This window comes from Mauremys mutica, chromosome 7, assembly GCF_020497125.1.
Source record: "Mauremys mutica isolate MM-2020 ecotype Southern chromosome 7, ASM2049712v1, whole genome shotgun sequence".
NCBI classification, from domain to species: Eukaryota; Metazoa; Chordata; order Testudines; family Geoemydidae; genus Mauremys; species Mauremys mutica.
In genome coordinates, this window is record NC_059078.1 from 101,632,708 (window position 1) to 101,659,884 (window position 27,177).

At 42.6% G+C, this 27,177-nt stretch overlaps 1 protein-coding gene across 5 annotated transcripts in view; it reads right to left on the reverse strand.

Annotated features, from left to right (window-relative positions):
- INPP5A (inositol polyphosphate-5-phosphatase A) overlaps nucleotides 1-27,177 on the reverse strand; it is a 415,177-nt gene that overhangs the window by 131,241 nt on the left and 256,759 nt on the right. For all 5 annotated transcript variants that reach the window (XM_045024848.1, XM_045024849.1, XM_045024853.1 and 2 more), the window contains one exon: nucleotides 9,798-9,901. In XM_045024848.1, the coding sequence (XP_044880783.1) occupies nucleotides 9,798-9,901 (104 nt within the window). The remainder of the gene's footprint in view (nucleotides 1-9,797; nucleotides 9,902-27,177) is intronic.

Genomic DNA, 27,177 nt, shown 5'->3' on the forward strand with positions numbered 1-27,177 from the left:
CACGACATTTTAGTTATTTTTTAAAAATCTGACATGGTTCTGTGCCTTTTTCTTCCTGCATCAGGGATTTGTTTGTGCCTGCCAGTTGTCCTTTCATAAGAATGTTTCAGTCTATGATTCAACTTTGGGTGCCTGACTGACCAAAATGAATGTAGAAACACTGAGATTAATTTGTTTGAAGAAGAGTTGAGGGATATTGAAGGGGAGATTTGAGAAGAGATAGTTAACTTGTGGGAGAGTTATAATTAGTATCACTAATAATGATAATTAATATCACTAATCCTCTCAATGAGAGATACCATAGTCGTATTCCAGCCCATTTTTCTAGTCCTTTGATAGCTTTCATAAATTATTTAATAAAATTAGCTTTGAAGAGTTCTCCTTTACCCAAAACATTGTGGATACCAAGATACTTAATTTGTGAAAGCTCTTTCAGGGTTGTAAAGATTTATTAGAAGACCATCAACACTGAATAAGGTTTGCTTGCATATTTTCTGTTTGTAATCGTTGTATCTGAATTTTACTTCTAACAGTGGCTACAGATTCTATTTCAATTAAGACTGGTGACAAATCATACCACTACTTAAGTCTTCTTTCCCAACTGAATTCTTTTAACATATTTAGACTGTGATCATACTAACTACTAACTAACTAAATAAAAACACAGAGAACCCTCTTACAACTACATTCAGCCTATTTCCAGAGTCCTATGTCAAATGCCACTCATGTATCTCAACATCCTCACCTCCATTAACACAGCAATTGCTAAATTTACCACCCCAATAAATGTATCTTGAAAGAAAACAGACCTTCTAAAAACAAGGACTTTATAAACAGTTAATGGATTTCAAAATAACTCTGGCTTTGAGCATTTCAAATGTTAGTATCAACTACCTTGCTATCAGTTTTTTAAAAATTGGATTCTTTACAGACATTCTTTCAGGATGTCTGATGCATTATGGAATGTATCACCTCAAAAAGCTCCGTTTTAACTAGTATGACTGAGTGACATCTTGGCCTCACTGAAGTCAATGGCAAGAATCCCATTGACTTAAATGGGGCCAAGATTTCACCAGAGGCCTCCTGTATTAAATGTCTTTATCAAGCAAAGCTACCATGTGCTACTAGTAATCTTCAAAATAGTCAATTATGCTTGACTGGGAACACTGTACAGTGCCCCCTGAACAACGTTCAAATCAAGTTTTCCATAGTCAACTATATAAAGCCTCACCCTACAATGGAGCAGCTTCTCCATTTTAAAGAAACAAAGCTTCAGGCATTCACTTAAGAACTAACACTGCAACTGAAATTTGTGCACTCTTGGCAGCTGATTGGATCAAAGCAGTAAACACAGCCAGAATTGGAATAGGATATTTTGATGGAACTTCATACTACAAAAGACTCCTTCGAATGACTCTAGGGAAACTAGTTCTTTTATATCCTTTCAGACCAGCTTCCCCTTTAGCGAACAGCAGCCACTCTGAACTTTCAAGAGGGGACATCCATAGAAGGGCCCCATCCAATTCCCTCAGGCTGTGACTAGGATACCTCTGGACACTCATATTAATCAGGGTATTGCCTGATTAGCTTCTTCCATGCTCTTTTTATTCTCAGCCATGTCTATATGTTGGTAATAGAGGCTCAGTGGAGGATTGAGGGCTCAGGGAAATATATAAGAGAGAGGGAGAATATGGATATTTTAAATATTGGATAGCAATGGGTATTTTTAACACAATAGATTACATCAGATTCTTCCATCTCAGAACTAGGTTAAATAAAAGCCAATTTAGATGAAGTTACTCCTGTCTTTAGGTAAAATAATAGACCTGCAACTTCTTTAGATTTGGAACAATTAGGATGGTGAATGGATGCACAAGTATTTGCAGATATGCATATCGATCTAATTAGGATCTGTACAGTGTTTCTTATTGTAAAAATGTATCTATTGTCAAATTTGCAAATGTGACAACTCATTTGCATATTAGTTGATAAGCCATCTTAGGGTCCAAATACAAAAGTCTGTTATGGTATTTTGGGGTTTCCTAATGCCTACACTTGTTCAGTGACTACTGGTTTTATGCACAGCAGTATATACTGGATCCCACTTTGCCAAATTTTCATTGTAATAAATGAAATTAAAAATCTGAAAACTCTGAGTTTAAAACACCTCACATTTCTAAAACTTGCAGTTAAATTGTGCAAGCTTTTTCTTTGTGAATAGGGTCCCCAGGGAGATTGTGCTGACCTTTTAAAACCCTCTAGAAACACCACCTACATAAATAACCTCAGCTACATGGGGTAAAAGGACCTCTAGACAACATTAACATGAAGAGAGAGGTTATGGAGGGCTAATGTCAAAATGCACTGTGAGCAATAAGTAATGAACACAAACCATGATTGATAATGACTAGCACAGAGCCTTAATTCATCTTTTCTCCATCATTCTACTGTGAGGGACCATATAAAATTAAATAGTGGCCCAGCAAGGGTTTATTCAACCATACAAATCAGGGGCATGAAGGAAAGACAGATTAAAGTAGCAATGACTGGAGTGTAATTGCAGCTTCTTAAATGAACAGCATGGTTCAAAGAGGAAGAAGGGAAAAAATTTGTAGATGAATCAATTGAACAACAAAAGAAACCAGGTCTAACAAACTGCAAGTGTAGCTGATACACTAAGTGACCTTCAGTATCAATAGCTCCAATGTTATATTATCATTGCAGTAAAGGGAACTCCTCCTTAGAGCCTCATGTAGGGACTTGTGTTAAATGCTATTCCACATATATTACAGTATGTTCAGTGGTTTACACTAGTCAGTAATAATACCAGTTGTATGAATGCAAAAAAACCCAAAACAACTGATTACAACTTCTAATAGAAAAAATCTGGATGTAGCTCCTGATGATGACGGCTTTCCTCTCCTTGATCGCCCTAAAGGATTCTAAATGTTAACACTATTGTGGAGATGTGAAATCATTAGATTAGATGATAAACTCTTTGGAGCAGGGACTGTATCTTCCTAACCTTCCTGAGTGTTAGAACAGCACATAGCTCAGTGAGGTCCCAAACCTGTTTGGGCCTTTGGATGCTATTGCAATACAAACAACACTATTCAAAAATTATAGCAAGTTCTGCTACTCTAGGATTTGTAAAAGCAACTTAATAACCCAGCAAATTTTATGAAGACTTCTACTTGGGAATACAGCATATTTTAGCTTTAAATACTTAATTTGAAGTTTATTTGGCTCATGATGGAATTTTTCTCAAATTACATTCAAATTTGTGATCTATATACAGCTATGCTCCTATAGCTATAGGTGCCGACTTACTCAGATCCCGGGGAGTGCTCGACCAGTGCTCTGACCCAGGCCCTGCCCCCACTCTACCCCTTTCTCCAAGCCCCGACTTTGCCTCTTCCTGCCCCCACTTCTCCCCCTCCCCCCAGTGCCTCCTGCACAGCACTGAATAGCTGATCGTGGAGGTCAGGAGGCGCTGGGAGGGAGGGGAAGGAGCTGATCCGCAGGGCCGCCAGTGAATGCTGAGCACCCACAATTTTTTTTTCCTGTGGGCCCTGGAGCAACCACAAAGTCAGCACCTATGCCTGTAGCACAGTAGCTGTCTTAGTTATTAGAATGTTCAGAAACACTTATCAGTAGTTCAAGATTCTAAAGTTAATCTACATAATGGTAGAAAAACTTACACCATGTGGCATGCCAGTTGATAATTTTACTCTTAACATAGAGCTATAATGACCAATTATCTAATAGAAAAATACTATCTAACATGGATTTGGAATTTGCTAAGAAAACATCTAAATTGCAAAACTGACATTTCAAAAAGGGAATTTGCACACAATATTAATAAATACAACAAATGTGATAAGTCAAATGCATTTCCATCCAGTTTTATACTAAAGCATATAATTTCTAAATAATTACATCCATTGCAAATGTATTTATATGGATCAGTAATAATATATTAGCCACCAACATATATAATTTCTTTATGGTAATTATTCATTTCAGAGTTCTACTTCTGAAAAACACTGTTTTTGAGAGAGTACAATTGCATACAGTATGTAATTTTCAAGAGCAGTACATTTTGGGTCAAACTGTGCAGCTTTGCTTGAGTAAGGATTGCAGATTCTGGCTTTCATGGGCAAATTTGATTTTAGTTCTAGCAGTCACTTGACAAAATTTCTCTCTTTGCTACATTGGTCAACTGCAATGAATTCACAGGATTGCACAGGTGTGATTGTAGGCACATTTGGTCCATTAACTATTTCTAAATGCGGAAGAAGAAAGCAGTGAGTGTCCTCAGTGTTAACATACTGTAATTGTACAAACTAATGACCCAATCTCATATTCATTACTTAGGTAAATAAACCTCATATTGACAGCAGCGTAAAATTTTCTTGATAGAAGCGCAGAATAGGCTCAGAATGTTTCACATTCCTGTTTTTTTCTATTCATATCAAATGAGACACAAATAAAAGTGCTCTGAGTACGTCCAGATGTTACTTAAACCAATGATTTCTCTCTGAACAATTTAACTGTGGATCATGATTAATTGGAAGGAAACTAAAACAATAGTCAGACGAGTTCTGTCCACAGTTTTCTGTTAGCACAGGCAGCTTCTTGCAGGGGGCTCATCTGCCAGAGGCCTTTCTGTGACTACCTCCCTGTGGTGCTGGCAAATGCATCTTATGAAAGGAAGGCTGATTTAGTTAATTATTTTTAATTGGATGTTTTAGTTAAGTGTTTCAAACTGATAAAAGCAGCCTACATGCATTTCGTGCCAGTAATCAGGACAAGAGCATGGAATGAGGAAAGGTCAGGGGGTCCCCTCTCTGTGTTAAATAACCAGGAAAGAGCTAGTGAGTTGGAGGTCACAGAAGAAGGTATTGGGAATAAGAAGTGGCTGATCCTACCAGTAGCTGCAGTCATGCGAGTTCTGTGCTAGCAGCTCTCTGGCTTATAATTACAGCCAAAATAACAAAAATAATTACTTGCAATCACAAACTTACAATTAAGTATTTGAAAACAGAACTCAAAAAATGCATGAGCACAGGCTTATAATCACTCCCTCCAGCCTTGGAGCCTTAGTATTTCACCTGTCCTACAGATTTTTCTGCCTCTACATGGTTTATTACACTAAAAAACCACAACCCAGAACTACATTCCTATTAAAAAAACACTTCTTTTTAACAGGACAGGGGAATTTAGGGTTGCCAGGACTCTGCATGGATGTGTCTATCTTGTAGGTCACATAAGAACAAAATATGATAGCACTGCTATAGTTTATTTCCTCCAAGGCTTTCAGAATGCTTTACAAACATAAATTAATTACACCTCACAACAACCCAGTAAGGTAGATATTGTTATCCCCAGTTTACACATGGGACAGCTGAAGCACAAGATTATATGACTTGTCCACAATCATGCAGCAAATTAGAGAGAGACAGGACAGGACAGCACAAGAACCCACCTCTCCCAATTCGCCTGCCTCTGCTTAAACCACGAGATCATCTCCCTGCCTAATAGGACAATTTCTAAGAACCCTACCTTGCAAACAGTTATGGAAGTGCTTTGCTTGAAAACATGCAAGTAATTCCATTAACTTCATAGGAGTGCTCACTTGTTTCAATAAAATGTTTGCAGGATTAGGGCCTAAAACAGCACAGCACATAAAGTACAGCTAGAACAGATAAACAAAAAGGTGTGGTCCTGAATGCCCTCACCAGTCTGAGGTATAAGCTGCAATCCAATACCTTTTAGTTGCTTGCTGGTCTTTATCAGACCCAAACACTCTGTTTGTAAATACTAGGAAAAAAGGGACTTCCAGGAACACAGTTGAGAAAAGAACTACTGGCAGGGATAAGAAGACAGACAATTGCCTGCAGTTTTTAAAGCAATGAGCTTGGCTTTGACTTTAAACAAGCTACTCGTTAGCTGATCCACTGTTTGTAAGCCCGCACAAAAATTGAGTAAAGATTATATAGATCAGCAGTGCTCTCTGAGAGAAGTATCTAAATGTTAAAACAGGACACCCCTCCCCCCCGAAACAGCCAAACAAAAATCATGCTCCAGGAAAGGGATATCACATCTTTCACCTTACAATATTAAGTCTCTCCTCAGATCTCCTGTTAATAGGATTCCTTTAGCCAGCAGATGGATTGTGAATACGGGCAGTTTCATCTACTAAAAGACGACATAAATCATCATTGAGAAAGGAGAGACCGCAGTAAGGTTATCACCATACAGCCTTCTCCATGAAAGGTTTGCATTAAAGCATTAGTGAAATTAATTCATCTTTCATAAGAGCTTTGAGCAGTATCTGTGATCTATGATAACAACCAATTTCTCACTATGGGGGAAAAAACATTACTCTGCCCTGATAGACTACACAAATCTGCTTTTTTAAATGGCCTAACATTATCTGCAGTGTTGCTCCCAAAGGCATCATTTCAGATTCATGCCCAGCCAAGAGGACCCATAAATCAACACAGAAAGTTTTGTTAGTTTTATATTCAGTGGGCTGTAATTATTTTGAATTGCATTATGCCTCAATCATTGTAATTACTTTTAGATCATCCTTAAGCGGCAGTAATAAAAAGAAAAGAAATCAGTCTTAAACCAATTCACACATACAAAAAAAAGTTAATGTAATGATAAAAGTCTGGCTAAAACACACAAAAGCCTGGAAATTTAGTGTGAAGACTGATATGTTGCTCATGCATCTCATTGTGGCAGAAGAGATTTTTAGAATACCCACTATTTGAAGTCTATTTATTGAAGACCATCTAATCACCAATGTGTGGGAAAGAGGAAAATGGATTAAACACAGTGATCTAGTTTCAGCTGTAAATATACAAGCTTAAGTTAGATGTAGTGTAGGCTTTTTGTGATATTTTTCCTTTTTCTGCCTTAAAATGAAAGAGAACAAGAAACGTAAAATTTAACTATATATTAAAAATATCTAGCATTACTTTCAAATTTTGCCAAGTAAACAACAAAATTTACCTGCCATATGTATGCCATACTGCAGCCTGAAATGAGTGGAAATATATGCCGAAGTGTAGCTATAGCAACCTTATTATAATATATTGTGATGTATGGAGAAACAGAGCCTAAACCCTGAAAAAAAAGTCTGATCCAGGGGTTTCTCCTTTTTCATACACCACCTCCATAACATCATTTGGACAACTCCAGGAATTGCTGACTTAGAAAAATAAAATCAGAAAATATTTTTTGTGTTTTCAGATATGTTTTAATGTAATTTAGCAGGTAGAAATAAGTAGAAGCCTGTACTGTGTGACTAGCAAGTTCTCTATAGTTAACATCAAATGTTCCAGGGATAAGGCTCTAAGAAAGTTGTAATGTATGGTTACTTTTTTCCAGAAGTTGTGGCCACAGTTTGTTAAAGTTGAAATTTTGGTGCAGTCAATTCAAGTACAATAAATACAAAACAAAACAAAACAAACAAACAAAAAATGCTCCCTCTCCCCATCATCATGGGCAATTGCAAGTGAGAGTGGAAATGCCCTCAAATTAGAGGTGTGGTGGCTTTGCAGGAGAGTGGGGGTCTTCAAGACAGAGACATGGGAGCCCCTAAGGGCAGAAGTAAGGGGGGGCGTTTCAGGTTATAAAACTCTAGTTTTGTAACTTACTAAATGTTGAGTTGGCAACAGGGTCCTTTACTCTCGAACAGGGGCTGGATAACCCCAACCCCCCTTCCCCCAAATTCCTTCAATTTCCAGGGCATGGTACGGGGACCTGAGCCCTTGTGCCCTAAAGGTGGCCCCAGCTCAGAGACCCCTGAAGGCCCTGTGGAGGACTAGCAGCCCCTGTCACAGGCCTTGACTGGTCCCACTCACCATGGCCTCCCTGAGCCCATCCCCCGGTACAACCAGGCACCTGTGGAAGGTGCAGGCCTCAAGGCTGAGCAGGAGCTGCTGCTGCTAGAGGTGGAACTGCCCTAGGCAAAGTGAGAGAGAAATGCCAGCAGGACTGAGTGCCGGCGGCAGCAGTCTGTATGGAGCCAGGGCAGAGAGTGGGGCAAGCCCCCGGGAATCCACCTCTGACCCACATGGGTCCCAGTCCCATCCTTCTCCTTGTCTGCCTCCACCAGTGGCCCTACTGGGTCATGACAAAGGAGTGGCTGGGACAGATTTGAGTAGCATTGCAATCCTGTGCACAAGGTCTCAACACCATTCATTTAAATTTTCCGTAACTATAAAAAGTTGCAGTGTGTGTTAAAAGCTGCAGTTTCCTCAACAAACCATGGGCTGTGATTTTCTTATAGCCTTATCCATTCACAATCTGCTGTTCAAAACTCTCAACAGTATGATGAAATAATTCCTTAATATGGATCAGTCTTATTTCTTTTGTCAACCAGCCACATTTCTACAGCTTATCAGTGATGGAGAAAAAGAACTAAATAAAATGCTCTGAACAGCCACCAATGCTCCCCTTCAAGTAGAGCAAAACTAAACTCCTAATGTAAGTATTTAACATTTATTTTTATTTTAAGAGGCCCAAATGAAACAAAAAATATTATCAAAAAGGCAGTTAATTCTGTTTACATTCTCAGTAAATGTATGTGTATTATAAATGAGAACATGCTTGCTAAAAATCATACATCAAAAGGGATGATCTTCATGCCATCAACCCTAATTATTTAGGCAGTGCTCCCCACAGGCATGGATGAACTAGCTAGATGCCTGCACAAATATTTACAAATATTCTGATTTCATTTTTAAATTCAGTTACTACTGAACTTAAGTAATTTGCACATTTTACCTACAAAAGTCAGTAAGAACTGACTTTGTTTATTTGTATTCTTTTGATTTTTAAAATCCATACAACAGTAAGTGCTTATTCTGTGCTCTGTGCACTCCTGTAAAATGTACTATCTCAAAACTACAATTAAGTGTCAAAGAACAGAAATGTATCCAGCAATTTTATTGAGGTTCGCATGTGGTACCCAAAAAAACCCCAGTGCCCTTAGCTTGACTTTGTAGGTTTTGTCCAGGACTTTAATTTCAATGTCAGGTATGTTACAGTCCTTATTTTGGGAAGAAAATACCACCATGAAGATCACAAAACCAGTGCCAAATAGTAATAATAAATAACTTTTTTTTAAAGGAAGTAAAATATATTCATGTATCCTTGAAAGTTACTTGCTGTTCTTGCAAATGCAACAGGCACTATTAAAAATTCAACATATACCTCCCCTAGTACCTGCAGTAACCATGGTATCTTCCTACACAGAATAAAAGATGCTATTACCACACCACTGTGGTAAAGCAGATATGGTTTTAAATGGTACCCAGTTGTACTTACTTATGTCCTATCCCACTTAAGGAGGAAAACCTACTTGCCTAGAATGGATTCATAATCTGGACTCTGCCTGTTCTGTGAACTGTAATGTACTACTAAATATTTTCAGCATGTTTGCACCCCTCACCAACAACATTTTAAAAAAAATACATAAAATGAAAAAGATACACAAAGGAAAGTTTGTTTGGATCTCCTATAAATAATAAATTCTTTACAACGTGTTACTGTTTAAACATAGAACTCCAGTTGAGTTTGATAAATATACTTAAAGGCTTACAAAAATGTATATTATAGGTTCTATGAAATGGAGACATAAACAAACTAGAGGCTTATGACTTGATGCTAATTGAGTTCATACCACTTTAAGTCAGGAGTAACACCAGTGGAATCATCAGTGCAAGAGAAACTAGAACTGGACCCTTACACTTTGGAATGCTCCATTGGACTGTACATACCTCAGGGAAATAATCCTGTGGAAACTTCTCTTTTTCCAGCATAGGTGTGCTTTCTAATGTATCTGAGTAGATTTCTTTGCCAGTAACCTTTTTATACTTCTTGGCTAGGAAGAGATATAAAAACACACTTAACATATGTACCTATATCATTGCAACCAGCTTTTAGCATTCATCAGAAAAGCAGCAGAATCTATAGGATAGAGGCAGAGTTGGTCTGGTCAATTAGTATGTAAAAATCAGAGCTGTTTTTTTATGGTAGGAAGAGGCAAAGTTGGACCACAAGTTATACCATCTCTTGCTTATTTTGCATATTGCACTGGGTTGCAGGCAGTGTGAATTTTTAACTATTCGGGTATTATTTGTTGTATTACCATAGCATCTAGGAGCCCTACTCATGGCCCAAGACCCCATTCAACCTTGGACAGAAAATCTTGATGAAATCTGGGTCTGAGATGTTTGGTCTGGTCTCTAATAAACATCCAGAAACCTACACTGAATAGTAACAAACAGATCAAAAACAGATATAAATAAATTTATTAAAAATAAATTGAAGGGTAAATGATGCTATTTAAAATACTGTAATTGTATAGTTTATCATTTACTTTATTTACATTTTCAAATATATGCCTGTTCTTTACACTAGGCACAGACATAATATAAAAATTACACATTTTACAAAACAAGCCAATATCCAATTACCTACTGTCTCAACCTTTAAAGTCAGCAGTACTACCAATTATTACCTCCTTAACTCCCTTAGGCCTTGTCTACAATACAGGGGTAAGTCGCCCTAAGTTACTCAACTCGAGCTTTATTATTCACATAGCTTAGGTCAACTTACTGCAGTGTCTACACTGCGCTGCATTGACGGGAAACGCTGTCCCGTCGACTTACCTTACTTTTCTTGTTCCAGTTGAGTACTGGAGTCGATGGGAGAGCGATCTGTGATTGATTTAGTGGGTCTTCACTAGACCCGCTAAATCAACCCCTGGTGCATTGATCGCAGCAGCATCGATCCCCAGTAAGTGTAGATATTCCCTTAGACTGTATGGAGCAGAATTGTAATTGGCCAATACTACCCTCTGGAAACTCTCAGAAACGAGCCAAGCTACTCTTCCAAGGTTCGCAGGTGTCAATAAAATCTCATGGTCGGTGGTACAAAAAGGGATCTAAATAATCAGCATATATGTGTAGATTGCTAGGAGGAAGTCATCAGCTGACACAATCAGTGCAGCTTCTGTATCACACTTCAGGGCCAAAACCTAACCTACCAAAGAGAGTAGAGGACTCCATATATTGCCGGAATTGCCTTATCACAACTTTCTCAAACTTCTCCCAAAAAAGGAATATTCAAGATAGGGCAATATTGGATAGTTTTTTTGGTGTCAACATATGATACTTTGAGTAAGGAGCAAACACGTGGTTCTTGAAGACAAACTGACATTGTGGCCTCCCTAAGGCACTTTAGAGGGAGTTCAAAGAAAAGTGCTAAGAATTATTAGGGACATGGAAAAGATCTTCTATGAAAAGAGATTGTAAACTTTGGGATGATTTAACTCTAGAGGGAGACTTAACAGTATACAAAATATTATGGGTACAGAAAAAGCAGATTGGGAACTTTGACTCTCCCTATTTCCTCATACAGGCACAAGGAGACATTCAATGAAATTAAAAGGCAGCAGCTTCAGAACTGATAAAATTAGGTATTCTTTCCACACAGCACACCATAAGACTGTGCAACTCATTACCACAAAATGACAGAATTTAGGAAGATTTAAAAGAAATTAGACATTGAAATGGATAACAAGAATATCCACAATTACAACAAACATAAATCCCCATGCTTCAAGCCTTAAAACAGGGATAGGCAACCTACGGCACACGTGCCAAAGGTGGCACATGAGCTGATTTTCAGTGGCACTCACACTGCCCGGCTCCTGGCCACTGGTCTGGGGGGGCTCTGCATTTTAATTTAATTTTAAACAAAGCTTCTTAAACATTTTAAAAACCTTATTTACTTTACACAGAACAATAGATTAGTTATATATTATAGACTTACAGAAAGGGACCTTCTAAAAACATTAAAATGTATTACTGGTGCGCGAAACCTTAAATTAGAGTGAATAAATGAAGACTGCACATCACTTCTGAAAGGTTGCCAACTCCTGCCTTAAACCAATCTCTATATTTTAAGGGTTAGGAGGAGACTCTCCTGGGGCACAGATTATTAGACATTGGGGTTTCTTGGACCTTGCTCTGAATCATCAGATAGGTGCCATTGTTGGAGAGAGGTTACTAGACCAGATGGATCACAGGTGTCATGCAGAATGGTAGTTCCTATATCCCTAGGTAGAAAATGATAATGAACTCTGGTAATATCTCCATGCCAAAAGGATCAAGGTCTAAATCACAGGTTGTAACTTGCACCTCCCTCTAGAACATCAGCAAATCATAGTGTCTGTAACTAAAGGAGAAAAGACTCTTCAGTTATTCCCTTTCTCCTCTCACATGACAAAACTCTGTTAACAGAGACAAACAACTCAGTCCAAACTTGAATGGTCTCCTTTGCAAAATAACAAATTCCTCAGTGTAATAAACAATCTATTCTATTACTGGATGGAAACACCTCAGATTAGCCCAGCCAGGTTGTTCAACAACAAACAATTCAGCTGATCAGATTTAGCAGAATAAAGAGTATGGGAATGCTGCAATGCCCCACTGACATAGGTGGGCTACTACTGCTGAAAGGACCTTTGTAAAGACTCTCGAGGCTATGCAGAGCCCAAAAGGGAGGACTCAGTATTGCTAATATCTGACCCTATTACAAAATGTAGGAAATGCTTGTGGAATGGGTGGTTAGCTACATGAAAGTAAGTGTCCTGGAGGTTGAGGGCAACAAACCAGTATGCAGATCTAGGCATGGAATTATGGGGCTAGCGTCACCATCCTGATATGCTGTGAAAGGACACAGGTATTCAGTTTTCTGAGATCGGGGATTAGTATCCACCCTCTTGGGGACTAGAAAATTGTTGTAATAGAACCATCTTCTGACAAACTTGGGGAGAGGCGGAACCGGCTCAATTGCCCCAAGAGCAGGAGAGATTGGATCTCCTGCTTAATGATTTCTTCATGAGAGAAATCCTTGAAGAGAGATGGGGAAAGAGGGGATAGAGCGGAAGTGGATGGAAAATCCCATGTTGACCACCTCCAGTATCCACTTGTCTCAGGTGATATGCTTCTAGGCAGGTAGGGAGTGGGACAATCTGTCTCCAAAAAAGGGTGGTGGGAGGGTGGGGGGGGAATAGTAGAACTTTACAGTAGAGAGTCTGGGGAAATATGTTGCTCTATGTCCTTGATCAACTGTCAAAACTCTCTCTTAGAAGGAGATGCAGATTAAGTGGCTGCAGAGTGGGTAATCCCCTTTGTGAGGTTTGGATCTCCCCCTCCAAGGCTCCAAAGGTCTAGGAAAAGCCTGTGTGGTGGTACTGGAACAGTCTGGAAAACTATGCAGTTTGAGATCTGCTAAAATGTCTTTTTGTTAGACACATAAATTCCCGGAGACTGTGACACTGCCGTTGAATCTTTAAGAGTATGGAGCAAAAATTCTGTGCCATATTGAAGAGCTTAGGCCCTTCAAACTGATGGTCTTCAACAGTACTCTGCTCCTCTCTCAGGAGTCCAGAAGACTGGAGCTAAGATAGGGTTGCCAGGTGTCTGTTTTTTTAACCAGAATGCCCAGTTGAAAAGGGACCCTGGTGGCTCAGGTCGGCACCGCCGACTGGGCTGTTAAAAGTCCATTCAGTGGTGCAGCAGGAGTCCAGGGCTAAGGCAGGTTCCCTGCCTGCCCTAGCTCTGCGTGGCTCCCAGAAGCAGTCGCCAAGTCCCTGCAGCTCCTAGACACATGGATGGCCAGGGAGGCCAGGAACTGCAACCAATGGGAGCTGCGGGGGCAGCGCCTGTGGGCGCAAGGGTAGCACACAGAGCCTCCTTGGCCACCCATGCATCTAGGGGCTGCAGGGATCTGGCGGCCGCTTCCTGGGAGCTGTGGTAAGTGCTGCTGGGACCCCGCACCCCAACCCCCTGCCCCAGACCAGAGTCCCCTCCCGCATCCAAACTCCCTCCCGGGCCCCCCCCCAGCCCCTCAACCCCCTGTCCCAGCCTGGAGCCCCCCTCCTGCACCCCAAACCCCTCATCCCCAGCCACACTCTAGAGGACGCACCCCCAGCTGGAGACCACATCCCCTCCCACTCTCCAAACTCCTTGGCTGCAGCCTGGAGCCCCCTCGTGCACCCTGAGGAAAGTGAAAAACCTCCAGGGCCTCTGCCAATCTGCCCTGGAGGAAAATTCCTTCCCGACCCCAAATATGGCGATCAGTTGAACCCTGAGCATGTGGGCAAGACTCACCAGTCAGCACCCAGGAAAGAATTCTCTGTAGTAACTCAGATCCCACCCCATCTAACTTCCCATCACAGACCACTAGGCATATTTACCTGCTAATAATCAAAGATCAATTAATTGCCAAAATTAGGCTATCCTATCATACCATCCCCTCCATAAACTTATCAAGCTTAGTCTTGAAGCCAGATATGTCTTTTGCCCCCACTACTCCCCTTGGAAGGCTGTTCCAGAACTTCACTCCTCTCTAATGGTTAGAAACCTTCATCGAATTTCAAGTCTAAACTTCCTAGTACCCAGTTTATATCCATTTGTTCTTGTGTCCACATTGGTATTAAGCTTAAATAATTCCTCTCCCTCCTTGATATTTATCCCTCTGATACATTTATAAAGAGCAATCATATCCCCCCCCCCATGGCCTTCTTTTGGTTAGGCTAAACAAGCCAAGCTCTTTGAGCCTCCTTTCATAAGACAGGTTTTCCATTCCTCGGATCATGCTAGTAGCCCTTCTCTGTACCTGTTCCAGTTTGAATTCATCCTTCTTAAACATGGGAGACCAGAACTGCACACAATATTCCAGATGAGGTCTCACCAGTGCCTTGTATAACGGTACTAACACCTCCTTACCTTTACTGGAAATACCTCGCCTGATGCATCCCAAGACTGCATTAGCTTTTTTAACGGCTATATCACATTGGCAGCTCATAGTCATCCTGTGATCAACAAATACTCCAAGGTCCTTCTCCTCCTCTGTTACTTCCAACTGATGCACCCCCCAATTTATAACCAAAATTCTTGTTATTAATCCCTAAATGCATGACCTTGCACTTTTCACTATTAAATTTCATCCTATTACTATTACTCCAGTTTACAAGGACATCCAGATCTTCCTGTATGATATCCCGGTCCTTCTCTGTGTTAGCAATACCTCCCAGCTTGTGTCATCCGCAAAATTTATTAGCACATTCCCGCTTTTTGTGCCAAGGTCAGTAATAAAAAGGTTAAATAAGATTGGTCCCAAAACCGATCCCGAGGAACTCCACTAGTAACCTCCTTCCAGCCTGACAGGTCACCTTTCAGTATGACCCGTTGTAGTCTCCCCTTTAACCAGTTCCTTATCCACCTTTCAATTTTCATATTGATCCCCATCTTTTCCAATTTAATTAATAATTCCCCATGTGGAATGGTATCAAATGCCTTACTGAAATCGAGGTAAATTAGATCCACTGCATTTCCTTTGTCTAAAAAATCTGTTACCTTCTCAAAGAAGGAGGAGATCAGGTTGGTTTGGCACGATCTACCTTTTGTAAAACTATGTTGTATTTTGTACCAATTACCATTGACCTCAATGTCCTTAACTACTTTCGCCTTCAAATTTTTTTCCAAGACCCTGCATACTACTGATGTGAAACTAACAAGCCTATAGTTACTAGGATCACTTTTCCCCCCCTTTCTTAAAAATAGGAACTATGTTAGCAATTCTCCAGTCGTACAGTACAACCCCTGAGTTTACTGATTCATTAAAAATTCTTGACAATGGGCTTGAATTTCATGTGCCAGTTCCTTTAATATTTTTGGATGAAGATTATCTAGGCCCTCCGATTTTGTCCCATTAAGCAGTTCGAGTTTGGCTTCTACCTCAGATGTGGTAATATCTACCTCCATATCCTCATTCCCATTTGTCATCCTACCATTATCCCTAAGCTCCTCATTAGCCTCATTAAAGACTGAGGCAAAGTATTTGTTTAGATATTGGGCCATGCCTAGATTATCCTTAACCTCCACTCCATCCTCAGTGTTTAGCAGTCCCACTTCTTCTTTCTTTGTTTTCTTCTTATCTATATGGCTATAGAACCTTTTACTATTGGTTTTAATTCCCTTTGCAAGGTCCAACTCTACATGGCTTTTGGCCTTTCTCACTTTATCCCTACATGTTCTGACCTCAATTAGGTAGCTTTTCTTGCTAATCCCTCCCATCTTCCACTCCTTGTAGGCTTTCTGCTTTTTCTTAATCACCTCTCTGAGATGCTTGCTCATCCAGCTTGGTCTACAACTCCTGCCTATAATTTTTTTCCCCCTTCTTGGGATGCAGGCTTCTGATAGTTTCTGCAACTTTGACTTGAAGTAATGCCAGGCCTCCTCCACCTTTAGATCCACAAGTTCTTCAGTCCAATCCACTTCCCTAACTAATTTCCTTAATTCTTTAAAGTTAGCCCTTTTGAAATAAAAAACCCTAGTCCCAGATCTATTTTTGTTTATCCTTCCATCTAGTTTGAACTGAATTAGCTCATGATCACTCGAACCAAGGTTGTCCCCTACAACCATTTCTTTTATGAGATCCTCACTACTCACCAAAACCAAATCTAAAATATCATGACTACTATTCCACCATGTTTCTGTTATCCCTATAATATCCGGTTTCACTTCCTGCACCAGTAGCTCTAGTTCCTCCATTTTGTTACCTAGGCTGCTTGCATTAGTGTACAAACATCTTAATTTTTGCTGTTTGGCTTCACTGACATTCTTTACCCGATTAGGCACAGACATTTTACCACCAGTATCACCTATTAGACTAGTATCTACACTACCCTTCCTCCTTATGTCCATTCTCCGACCCATGGCTGTATCCTTTCTTATTTTGTTTTCTTCCCTCAATGTTAAATTCCAGCGTGGAGATTACCTGGACATCTCCCAATCATCTCCCCCAAATTCCTAGTTTAAAGCTCTCTTAATCAGTTGTGCCAGCCTCCATCCTAGAAGTATATTTCCCTCCTTACTCAGGTGAAGTCCATCCCGAGAGAACAGTCCTCTGTCCATGAATGCTTCCCAGTGGCCATACATCCCAAAGCCCTCCTTATAGCACCACTGCCTGAGCCATCTGTTGATCGCCATAATCTTGTCACACCTTTGTTGCCCTTCTCTAGGAACAGGCAGAATCCCACTGAAGATTACCTGAGCCTTGATTTCCTTAAGCGTCTTCCCCAGCCTGGCATAGTCTCCCTTGATATGTTCCAGCGAGAATCTAGCCGTATCATTCGTTCCCACATGAAGGACAATCAGTGGATTCTTTCCCGCTCCCGTTAGGATCCTTTTCAGCCTCAGGTCCACATCCCGTATCTTAGCACCCGACAGACAGCACACACTTCTGTTCTCCGGATCAGCTCTAGTTACAGGCCTGTCTATTCTTCTCAGTAAGGAGTCCCCAATCACGTAGACCTGCCTTTTCCTGGTGACAGTGTGATTCTCCAATCTATCCCCTGTTCCCTCTGGCTGCAAGTCCTCTAGATTTCTTTTGTCTCTTGCAATCCTCCACAACCCATCCCATATCCTCCTGCGGCTCATATTTGGTGTTGTCTCCATTGACTCTTCCCCTCTTCCTATAGGACTAGCTGCTCTTCTCATCTTCCTTGCCCTCTCACCTGCAGCGACCACCTGCTGTGCCCCTTCTTCATTTTCCAACTCCGCAAACCTGTTCCTGAGCTCTATTTCTCCTTCACTGGCCCATCTTTTCCTCTGCCTGGTTCTCTTAGTCACAGGCTTCCACTGTCCACTTTCCTCACCCAGCAGTCTCCCCTCAGAATTCTTTGGTCCTGCTTCCATCTGCAAGTCTGAGCTTTTCCCTTCAGCCTCCTCATGTCTTTGCTACATCATCCGCTCGAACCCCCTTCTAAACTCAACCAGAGTGTCCACCTGCATCTCCAGTCCTCGGATCTTTTCTTCCATCAGCTCTACCAGTCAGCACTTCATGCAGACAAAACTCTTTTCAGGTACCCCCTCCAGGATCATGTACATGCTGCAGCTTCCACATCCAGTCATCCTCATTGTGTCTTTCACTGCTGCCTCTGTCTCGGTCATAGCCTTCCCATCTAAAACCTGTTAGTCCAGGAAACACAAACCGAAGCAAACCACCACCACCTACAGCAAAACAAACCCCCAACAGGCACCAGAACACCAGCAGAACACCACCCACTCTCTTCACTAGCCTGTCAATTCCTCTGCCTAGGTCTCTGAGTCTCCCCTGCAAACTCCCCCTGTAAACTCCCACTGAAACTCCCCTGTTTACAGCTCTGGTTGCTGGCTCCTCTGCCACTGCAGCTGTCTATGCCACTGCCTGACTGGCTGGCTACCTTTATAGGACCCCTAAGCAGAGAAGCCCTGCCCCCTAATCAGGGCTCAGCTTCTCTCCCAGCACACTGCCCCTACCAGCCTCCACACATATAAAATACAAAAACCTTCTCCTTACGTTCTGGAAGATTAAAGTCATCAGAAGAAGAGGATGTTGGTGGCATTACTGCCTCATCTAGTGAGGAGGATTTGGCTGCTGGGTGCGAGCTTCCCTCAATCTGAAGCTTTTGCTCCTCTTGTACTTCTCTTTCTGCCTAGGGGGCACACAGCACCAGAGGATGGTCTGTTGGTGCCTGTGAATGATGCAGTACCATTGGGTGTTGGGGTTTATTTCTAGTGGAACCCTATAAAATTGTTTACCAAAGTGCCCCCATGGGTTCCAGTACGCCTACTGAGGAGGAGAGGAATAGAGGAAAGATCCTCAAGGGGCTTCTTGGGTCTCTTGAAGGTCCTCTTCAGTAAATGGACCCAGAGGGGTGTGAAGGTAGGTACCAAGACCTCAGAGTCAGAAGTATCATCCCCTGGGCTAACAAGGGAGGGTCTCAAGCACCAGTGCCGGTACTGAGAGTTGGAAGTCTGAGATTCAGGTTACAGTTGATGGAGTTGTACCAGGATGGGGGCTCTGGTAAAGTTCCTTATTAGGGGAGACTCCGGTTCATCCAAAATGAGACAGTCCTCCAGGGAAAAGGAGTGGAGTAGAGAGCTATGATAGCATCTGATCATAGCCCTGAGTCGGTGCTGGGACTGAGATCGGTATCGAGGAAGAGTTTGTGCATGTGGTACCGGAGAGGCTGATGAGGCATCTTCTCTGACCTCAGAGCTGTAGGAAGATGCTAGTACTGGAGTGCAGGAAGAAGCCCTGTGTACAGAATGGTGCAGAGAGGTGTCAAACAGTCCTGAGGTAGGAGCCACCCTGTGGCTGGAAGACTTCTCCACACACAACTTCTTATGTTGGTACTTGGTACTGATTTCAGTCGGTGCCTCAGCAGTACTCCTTAAGGGATGCAAGGTCTTCCGGGAGCAAGATTTATGGGGTGATCTATCTTTCTTCTTTGTTTCCCTTGTAGGGGGGAAAGACTTCTTTTTCTTCAAAGTCTTAGCCTCTGGAACTGCTGCTGAGGCTCCAGCTGTCACCAGGGTAGCCTGAGATCTTGAGGCGGATGTGCGGGGAGTGGCAAAGAGAACCCTGCTGGAGTTAGGGAGCATTCCATTAAGAGGAACTTCAACCTAGCCTCTCTGTCGTTTCTTGACCTACCTTTAAATCCCAAGCAGATTGTGCACTTTGACGGGATGTGGATGTCTAGAATGCCTGTTGCTCTGTGGTAAAGACCTGTGTAGCAAGTCTAGCAGGGCTTAAACTCCAGGGTCTTCGGCATAACCTGGTGTGCTGAAGTACTGAAACTAAAACTCTGAAAGGGTGGAGAGGGTGGTGGAAGCACAACTGCGTTGAAATTTAAAAAATGTGAAAATAAGAACATAACTAAATAAAAAGAGAAATTTACAATAAGTGAGAGAGGGTGGGAAGTGGTAGAACAGCGGACACCAAGCACTCCATCTCGAGCCACAGGTGGTTGAGAAGAAACTGAGTGGTGGCGGGTCTGTGCCTCCCTGTCTGGCCTCGAGTGGGAGCATGAAGAGCTGGTCTGCACAGGTGCAGGTCTGCAGACACTGCTTTACAGTCTCCAGTTGAGAGTGCACAGGTGCACACACATGCTATGATGGAAGACCCATAGGGACATATACTCCAAGAATCATCAGTAAGGATGACAGAGTAGTTCAGTTTCTGTGTCCATTAAATCTTGGCCACTCCGCTGATTACAGCCAATTACTGCCAACTGCAGGAGAGGGACACAAGGCAGAAGTCAGATAGCCACCATTAGGTGGCGTCAAGTTTTCATAACTACCAAGTTGGACTGGATTTCAAACTTGCCACCCAGAGAAGGAGGACTTTAGATATACTATTACCAAACATCCTGAGCTGTTCACTATCACTGGATGTTTGGTTAAAACCCAAACATAAAAATTAATCACTGTAAATTATCCAGATGAAGTAGTATCTATAATCATGAAGCATTTACCGTAAGCCACCAATATATCTTTGGCACATACAGAAGATTTGATTTTTTTCCTATCACTTTTAAAATCTTGCTCCCACAGGAGGACTAAATAAACATCCTGATAAATGAATGTGGCATCATTCTAAGTAGATCATGGATGGATGTACTTTCTTTCAGTGAGTTTGACAATCTCAGCAAAAAGATCCTGATGTCATTCAAGACATAGAAAACATTTTTGGCAGCATATCTAAAACACAGCCAAGAGTAATTTCTGTTCTGTGAGAACTGAAGGCTCTTGCTGAGACAACGTGAGTGAATATTAACTGGTAAACTACCATTTTGGCAGAAGGGGGTGCGTTATTATCAACCTACCCTGAGATCGAGGCCAAATGTAAACTAGTAATAGTTTGTCATTTACATGGGCATTGAGAAGCAGCCTTAGCATAAGAGGATGTGCCTTCTCATATCCTTTCAGGTGAAAAAAACAACAACAGTTATTAACCTTTCTATAACAGTTGTTTTTTGAGATACATTGCACATGTTCATTCCACTGGGGTTGTTTGTGTGCTCCAGTGCACAGCTGACAGAGGTTTTTACCCTGAGCAGTACCTGTCAGGGTGGCTTGAGCACCCTTTGCTGCCTCACGCAGGCATAAAGGGTTGAGCCACCCCAGACTGCCTTTAGTTCCTTCCTACTGGAACAACTCTGATAGAGGGGGAAGGAGGGCGAGCTGCTGAATTGACATGTATAACACATCTTGAAGAACAGTTACAGAAAAGTTTAGCCAATTTTGTTCTTGTTCGAGTGACTGCACATGTCCAGTCCACTGTGGGTGACTCACAAGCAGTTCTATTTGGAGGCAGGACCACAGTCTATTTGAACACGAACTAGAGCAGGGATAGGCAACCTATGACATGGGTGCCGAAGGCGGCATGCGAGCTGATTTTCAGTGGCACTCACACTGCCTGGGTCCTGGCCACTGGTCACCGCATTTTATTTAATTTTAAATGAAGCCTCTTAAACATTTTAAAAATCTTATTTACTTTACATACAACAATAGTTTAGTTATATATTATAGACTTATAGAAAGAGACCTTCTAAAAATGTTTAAATGTATTACTGGCACACAACCTTAAATCAGAGTAAATAAATGAAGACTCGGCACACCACTTCTGAAAGATTGCCGACCCCTGTTCTAGAGGATCACTTGTCCAAATGCAGCATCATCTCTAGATTGTTGAGAGATTATGTAGGGCAAAGCAAATGCATGACATGATGAACAGGTTGCTGCTTTGTAAATGTCTAATATTAGTACATGAGCCAGAAATGCTGCACAAGCCACTTGAGATCTAGTTGAACGACTCAATATTCTATCGGTGGCTCTGCGTTAGCTAACTGCTAACACAGGTGAACACAACTGGATATCCATGCTGAAATCCTCTGGGTGGAAACCAGACAGCCCTTCATTCTGTCTGCAAATGTGATACACAATTGAGACAATGATCTGAAAGGCTTAATTCTCTCCAGATGAAATGCTAACACTCTTCTAATATCTAGAGTGCACAGTGACTCCTTTCCCTTGCTACCATGAGGTTTTGGGAAGAAGGTCGGTAAGTAGGTTGTCTAATTGATATGAAAAGAGAAGACCATTTTCGTAAAGAACCTTAGATGGGACGAAGGTAGACTTTATCTGCATAAAAAATGGTATACGGAGGATGTGATACTAATGCCCTCAATTGCACTACTCTCCTGGTCAATATAATGGCTATTAAAAATGCCACCTTCATTGAAATGTGTAACAGACAACAAGCTGCTAGAGGCTCAAAGGAGGGAGCTTTGATAAGACTCAATTCAGGCTCCAGGGTGGAACAGGACTCGAAATGCAGAAACATCCTGTTCAAACCCTTTAAAAATCTTATGACCAATGGGTTGGAAAAAAGGGAGCAGTTATCCACTGGAAGATGAAATGTGGAAATAGTTGCTAGGTTTACCCTAATCGAGCTAATCACTAATCCTTGATGTTTCAGATGCAAAGGTAGTCCAGCATACGCTGAACAGAAGCAAGAATAGGGTAGACCAGCTTGACCAGATGGAAAACCTTTTCCGGTTAGCCAGGGAAGTTGACCTCATTGATGGCTCTCTACTATTCAGCAGTATCTCCTGTACCTCTCTGTAGCAGAACTCCTCCGTCAATGTTAGCCATGAAGCCTCCAGGACCACAGATGGAGAGCCTTGAGGTTGGGGTGGCAGCCATGATTTTGCAAAACTAATCAGGAGTGATGTGTGTGTGATTCAGGACTAATAGTGGGAGACAGACAGATAGGTCCCAGAGCTGAGAAAACCAGCATTGACAGGACCACGCTGGGGTGGTCAGTATGAGACTGGCCTTGTCCTGTTTGTCCTTGTACAGAACTCCTGGCAGAAAAGGGATGGGGGATATTGTATAGCAGACTCTTTGACCACATCAGTAAAAAAAGCATCCATCAGTGAACCCGGGCTGTGACCTGCTCTGGAGAACTGGTGACATTTTGTGTTGTCCTTTGTTGCAAACACATCCACTTGGGGAGTTCTCCAGAGCTGGAAAATGGACCTTGCTATGTCTGGGAGAAGGGACATGTGTGGTGACTGGTAAACAACCTGCTTAGGTGGTCTGCCAGCGCACTGAGTCTCTGGGAGGTGGTCCACTTTCAGAAGTATAGAGTTGCTGAGGCAAAAGTCCCAAAGTAGGATTACTTTCCAACAGAGTAGTGGGGACTGGGCTCCTTTCTGCTTGTTTACATAAAGCATGATGGTCATATTGTCAGTCAGCACTAATAAGGTTCTTCCCCTAATGTGAGGAAGGAATGCCCTGCAAGCTAAACAGGTTGCCTGGAGCTCTCTGATGTTTATGTGCAGACTGAGATCTTGGTGAGACCTGAGACTTTGTGTCTGCAGGTGTCCCAGGTAAGCACCCCACCCCAGATCCAAGACATCTCTGACTAAGGTGAGTGAGAGTTGAGATGGGTCAAAAGGAACTCCCCTGTACACACTGGTTGAGTCTAACAACCAGTCCAGGGTAGATAAGATGCAACTTGGTATGTGTACTAACATGTCTATGTGGGGGTCTTCTTGGAGAATACACCTCTGCCACCCAGCCCTGAAGGGATCTGAGGCATGGTCTAGCATACCGGACCAGATAAGTACATGCCACCCTGTGCAGTCTTAAACAGTTCCTCACCATGGAGTGAGGATAAAGGTTTTAAGTCCAGAATGAGGCATTGTATTGCAAGAAACCTCATCTGTGGCAGCAAGGCCCTGGCTGTTGTCAAGTACCTGGACTGCTCCAATAAATTCTACTCTCTGTACTGTGCTGACTTGTCTGTTTTGATTATCAGGTGTCACTCTCGAATCTTTGAGACTGTACAGAGTCTCATTCATCTTTTCTGAAAAGAGCAACGGCCCCTCAAAGGGTAAGTCATGAACTGTTTGCACCTCTGGAGGGAAGTCAGAAGAGTGAAACCAGTATGAGCACCTCCTCGTGATGGCAGAGGCCATGCTGCATGCTGCAGAATCTGCTGCACTGAGACCTGCCTGTAGAGCTGTTTTGGTTCTTGCCCTCATTTATCAAAGTGGGGAACACTTGTCTAGGCTCATCTGGTAGCTTGTCTTTACATTTCAAAAACTGTATCCCAGAGAGTCAAATTGCAGTGTTCCAGCAAAGATTGCTGGTTCAGAGTGTGAAGCTCTAATCCACCTGTGGGATAAAGCTTTCTCCCAGACAAGTCCAGCTTCTTGTTCTCTTTACTCTTTGGGGTTGAGGGCTGGTGCCCCCATCATTCATTTTCATTGGCTGCTGCAACTCCAAGGAAGCCTGGAGGAGAAGGGTTGTACAGCTGCTCGAACCCCCAGGAGAGGACATAATCCCTTTTTCTCCACTCTTTTAGCCATCAGAGGCAGTGAAGTTGAGGTCTTCCAGAGGATCTCAGTAGGTTCTAAAATAGTCTCATTTATTGGCAGTGCTATTCTAGCTGAGGTTGCAGATATTAAAATATCCACCAGCTTGCAGGATTTTTCCCAGACCCCCTCTGAGTGGATATCAAGAGCCATAGCCATCCTCAACAGATCCTGATGGGTCTTAAGATGAGGTGGAGAAATAGGCTCCATCACAATTGCCTCACCAGGAATGAGGAGAAGGTTGCTAACGGTACCAGGGGGCTGGTGCAGTTCCTGGTCCTCTTGCAGTTGCTAACAAGAAGGACTCTGCGTGGTGCCAGGCATGGTACTGATGGGACAATGCTTGTGGTGACACTACTTGTGACACCCAGCAGATGTAGCCGGCTGAGATAGCTGAGGGGACACTCTTGATTGGGCAGGAACCCCATGGGTTCTAAAAGATCCACTGGAACAGTCCTGGCCCCCAGCTCTGTGTAGCCCAGTGATCCCTCCTGAAAGCTCCCTGCTGGTACTGGGATGGAAACAAGGGCGAGCAGGTGGCATAATCCTCCAGATAGGAACAGCTATGCTGGGATACCTGGGAACCCTGATGACAATGCGGCTTCTTGAGACCAAGGCGGTATCGTATTCATAAGTACTTGAGAAGAAAGCTCAGACTCTGAAGAAAGGAGAGCTGAGAATTGTTGTGTATTTGGTTGTCATGGTTTTTGTTGCTATGGCAACTGAGTTAGATTATTATGGGTTAGCTCAGCCGGTTTCAACCAGCTGAGTGAGCTCTCTGTATATCTGTAAATAAAATGGAGGTTTTGGTTAGCTGCCTGCTCTCTGGCCTCAAGTGATTGCTTCCTACACCGGCTGCCCCAAGGATATAACACTGGCGACGAGGGTGAGACTCGGTGCTGCTCCAGTAACAGAAGGAAGTAGAAGTTAAGGTAAAGAACAAACAAACAAAAAAAGCTGCTTGTTTGCACTGACTGTGAAAGTGAAACTAAAAATCATGGCTACTCTGACCAGGCCCCTGGAGCCTTTTGATGAGAATACAGAGCAGTGGCATGTGTATACTGAGCATTTTGAGCTTTTTGGTATTGCAAATGACATTACAGAAGCGAAGAAGGTGCCAATATTCTTAACTGTTGTAGGGGCTAAAACCTACTCTCTGCTACGCAGCTTACTACACCCTGTTAAGCCTGAGACTAAATCTTACAGTGACATTGTGGAAATCCTGGGGTCTCATTTCTCCCCAAAACCACTGGTAATTGCTGAAAGATATAGGTTCCACAAAAGAGACCAAAAGGAAGATGAAACAGTTGTACAATTTGTAGCCATTTTAAAAAAGCTAGCAGAACACTGTGAATTTAAAGAGATGTTAAATGATGCCCTGCGTGACAGGTTAGTGTGTGGCCTCTGCAGTGAAGCTATACGGAAGCACCTACTGACAGAGGCTCAGCTTACATTACAGAAGGCTGTTGATATTGCTGTCTCCATGGAACTGGCTACAAGGGAGGCACAATACATCGGTGCATCCCCTAGGGTGAAAAAAGTGTCACAAGAACTGACCCACAAAACGGTGCAGAGTCAAGAATGTTACCGCTGTGGTAAGCTGGGTCACCAGGCATCAGAATGCTGGTGTAAGGACCTGGTGTGTCGACACTGTGGCAAAAAGGGACACATTGAGTATGCCTGTAAACAAAAGAAAAAGAGGCCTGTGGTCTGGCCGACAAAAAGAGGAACCTTGCATACCCTAGAGCAGACCCAGGATGATCAAGGTGACACCTCCTCACAAGAGGAAGTGCCACTGCATGTTTTGTCTTTGGCAGCGGGCTCACATGAATACTGGGTAACCCCTTTATTGGAGGGCAAACCTATACGCATGGAACTAGACACCGGTGCAGCTGTCTCGCTGGTTCCTGAGACTGTGTATAAGGAAAAGCTACAGCATCTTCCGCTTAAGGCAACAAAAACTGTTCTGAAGACGTATACAGGTGAAGCTGTGCCCATGTTGGGCACTATTGATGTTAAGGTGGAGCTCAATGGACAGGCGGCTAAATTGCCACTGTTTGTGGTGAGAGGTGACTACCCAGCCTTAATGGGTAGGTCTTGGCTTGGGAAGATTCCACTGAACTGGGCAGAAGTGCACCGGATGACTAAAGAAGAAACCAGTCTAACCCCTATTCTAAGGAAACATGCTGCTGTTTTTGGAGATGATTTGGGAAGTATGAAGGGAATCACTGTGACATTGAACATTAAACCTGACAGTCCACCAAAATATCTGAAAGCCCGAACTGTGCCATATGCCATCAGGCCAAAAGTTGAAGCAGACCTGGAGCGCCTGGTCACCAATGGAGTCCTAATACCAGTTACCCATAGCTCATGGGCCACTCCTATCGTTCCAATCGTGAAGAAAGATGGCTCTCTCCGGATTTGCGGTGATTTTAAAGTCACTGTCAACCCAGTGTTGTGTGCAGAGCAATACCCGCTTCCCCGCATCGATGACCTCTTCGCAGGCCTGGCTGGGGGACAAAAGTTCAGTAAGATTGATCTGAGTCAAGCATATTTACAGATGCACGTCGATGAAAAGTCCCAAGAGCTGTTGACTATTGTGACTCATAAGGGGCTTTATCGATACTGTCGCCTACCCTACGGAATAACATCTGCTCCCGCCCTGTTCCAGAGGGCTATGGACCAGATCTTGTGTGGCTTGTCAGGAGTTCAGTGCTATCTGGATGATATCCTGGTCACTGGAAGAAATGAAGAGGATCACTTAAAGAATTTAGAGGCTACCCTACAAAGACTGGAAGAGTATGGCCTACGAGTTCGCAAAGACAAGTGTGAATTCTTCAAGCCCTCTGTTGAATATTTGGGACACATCA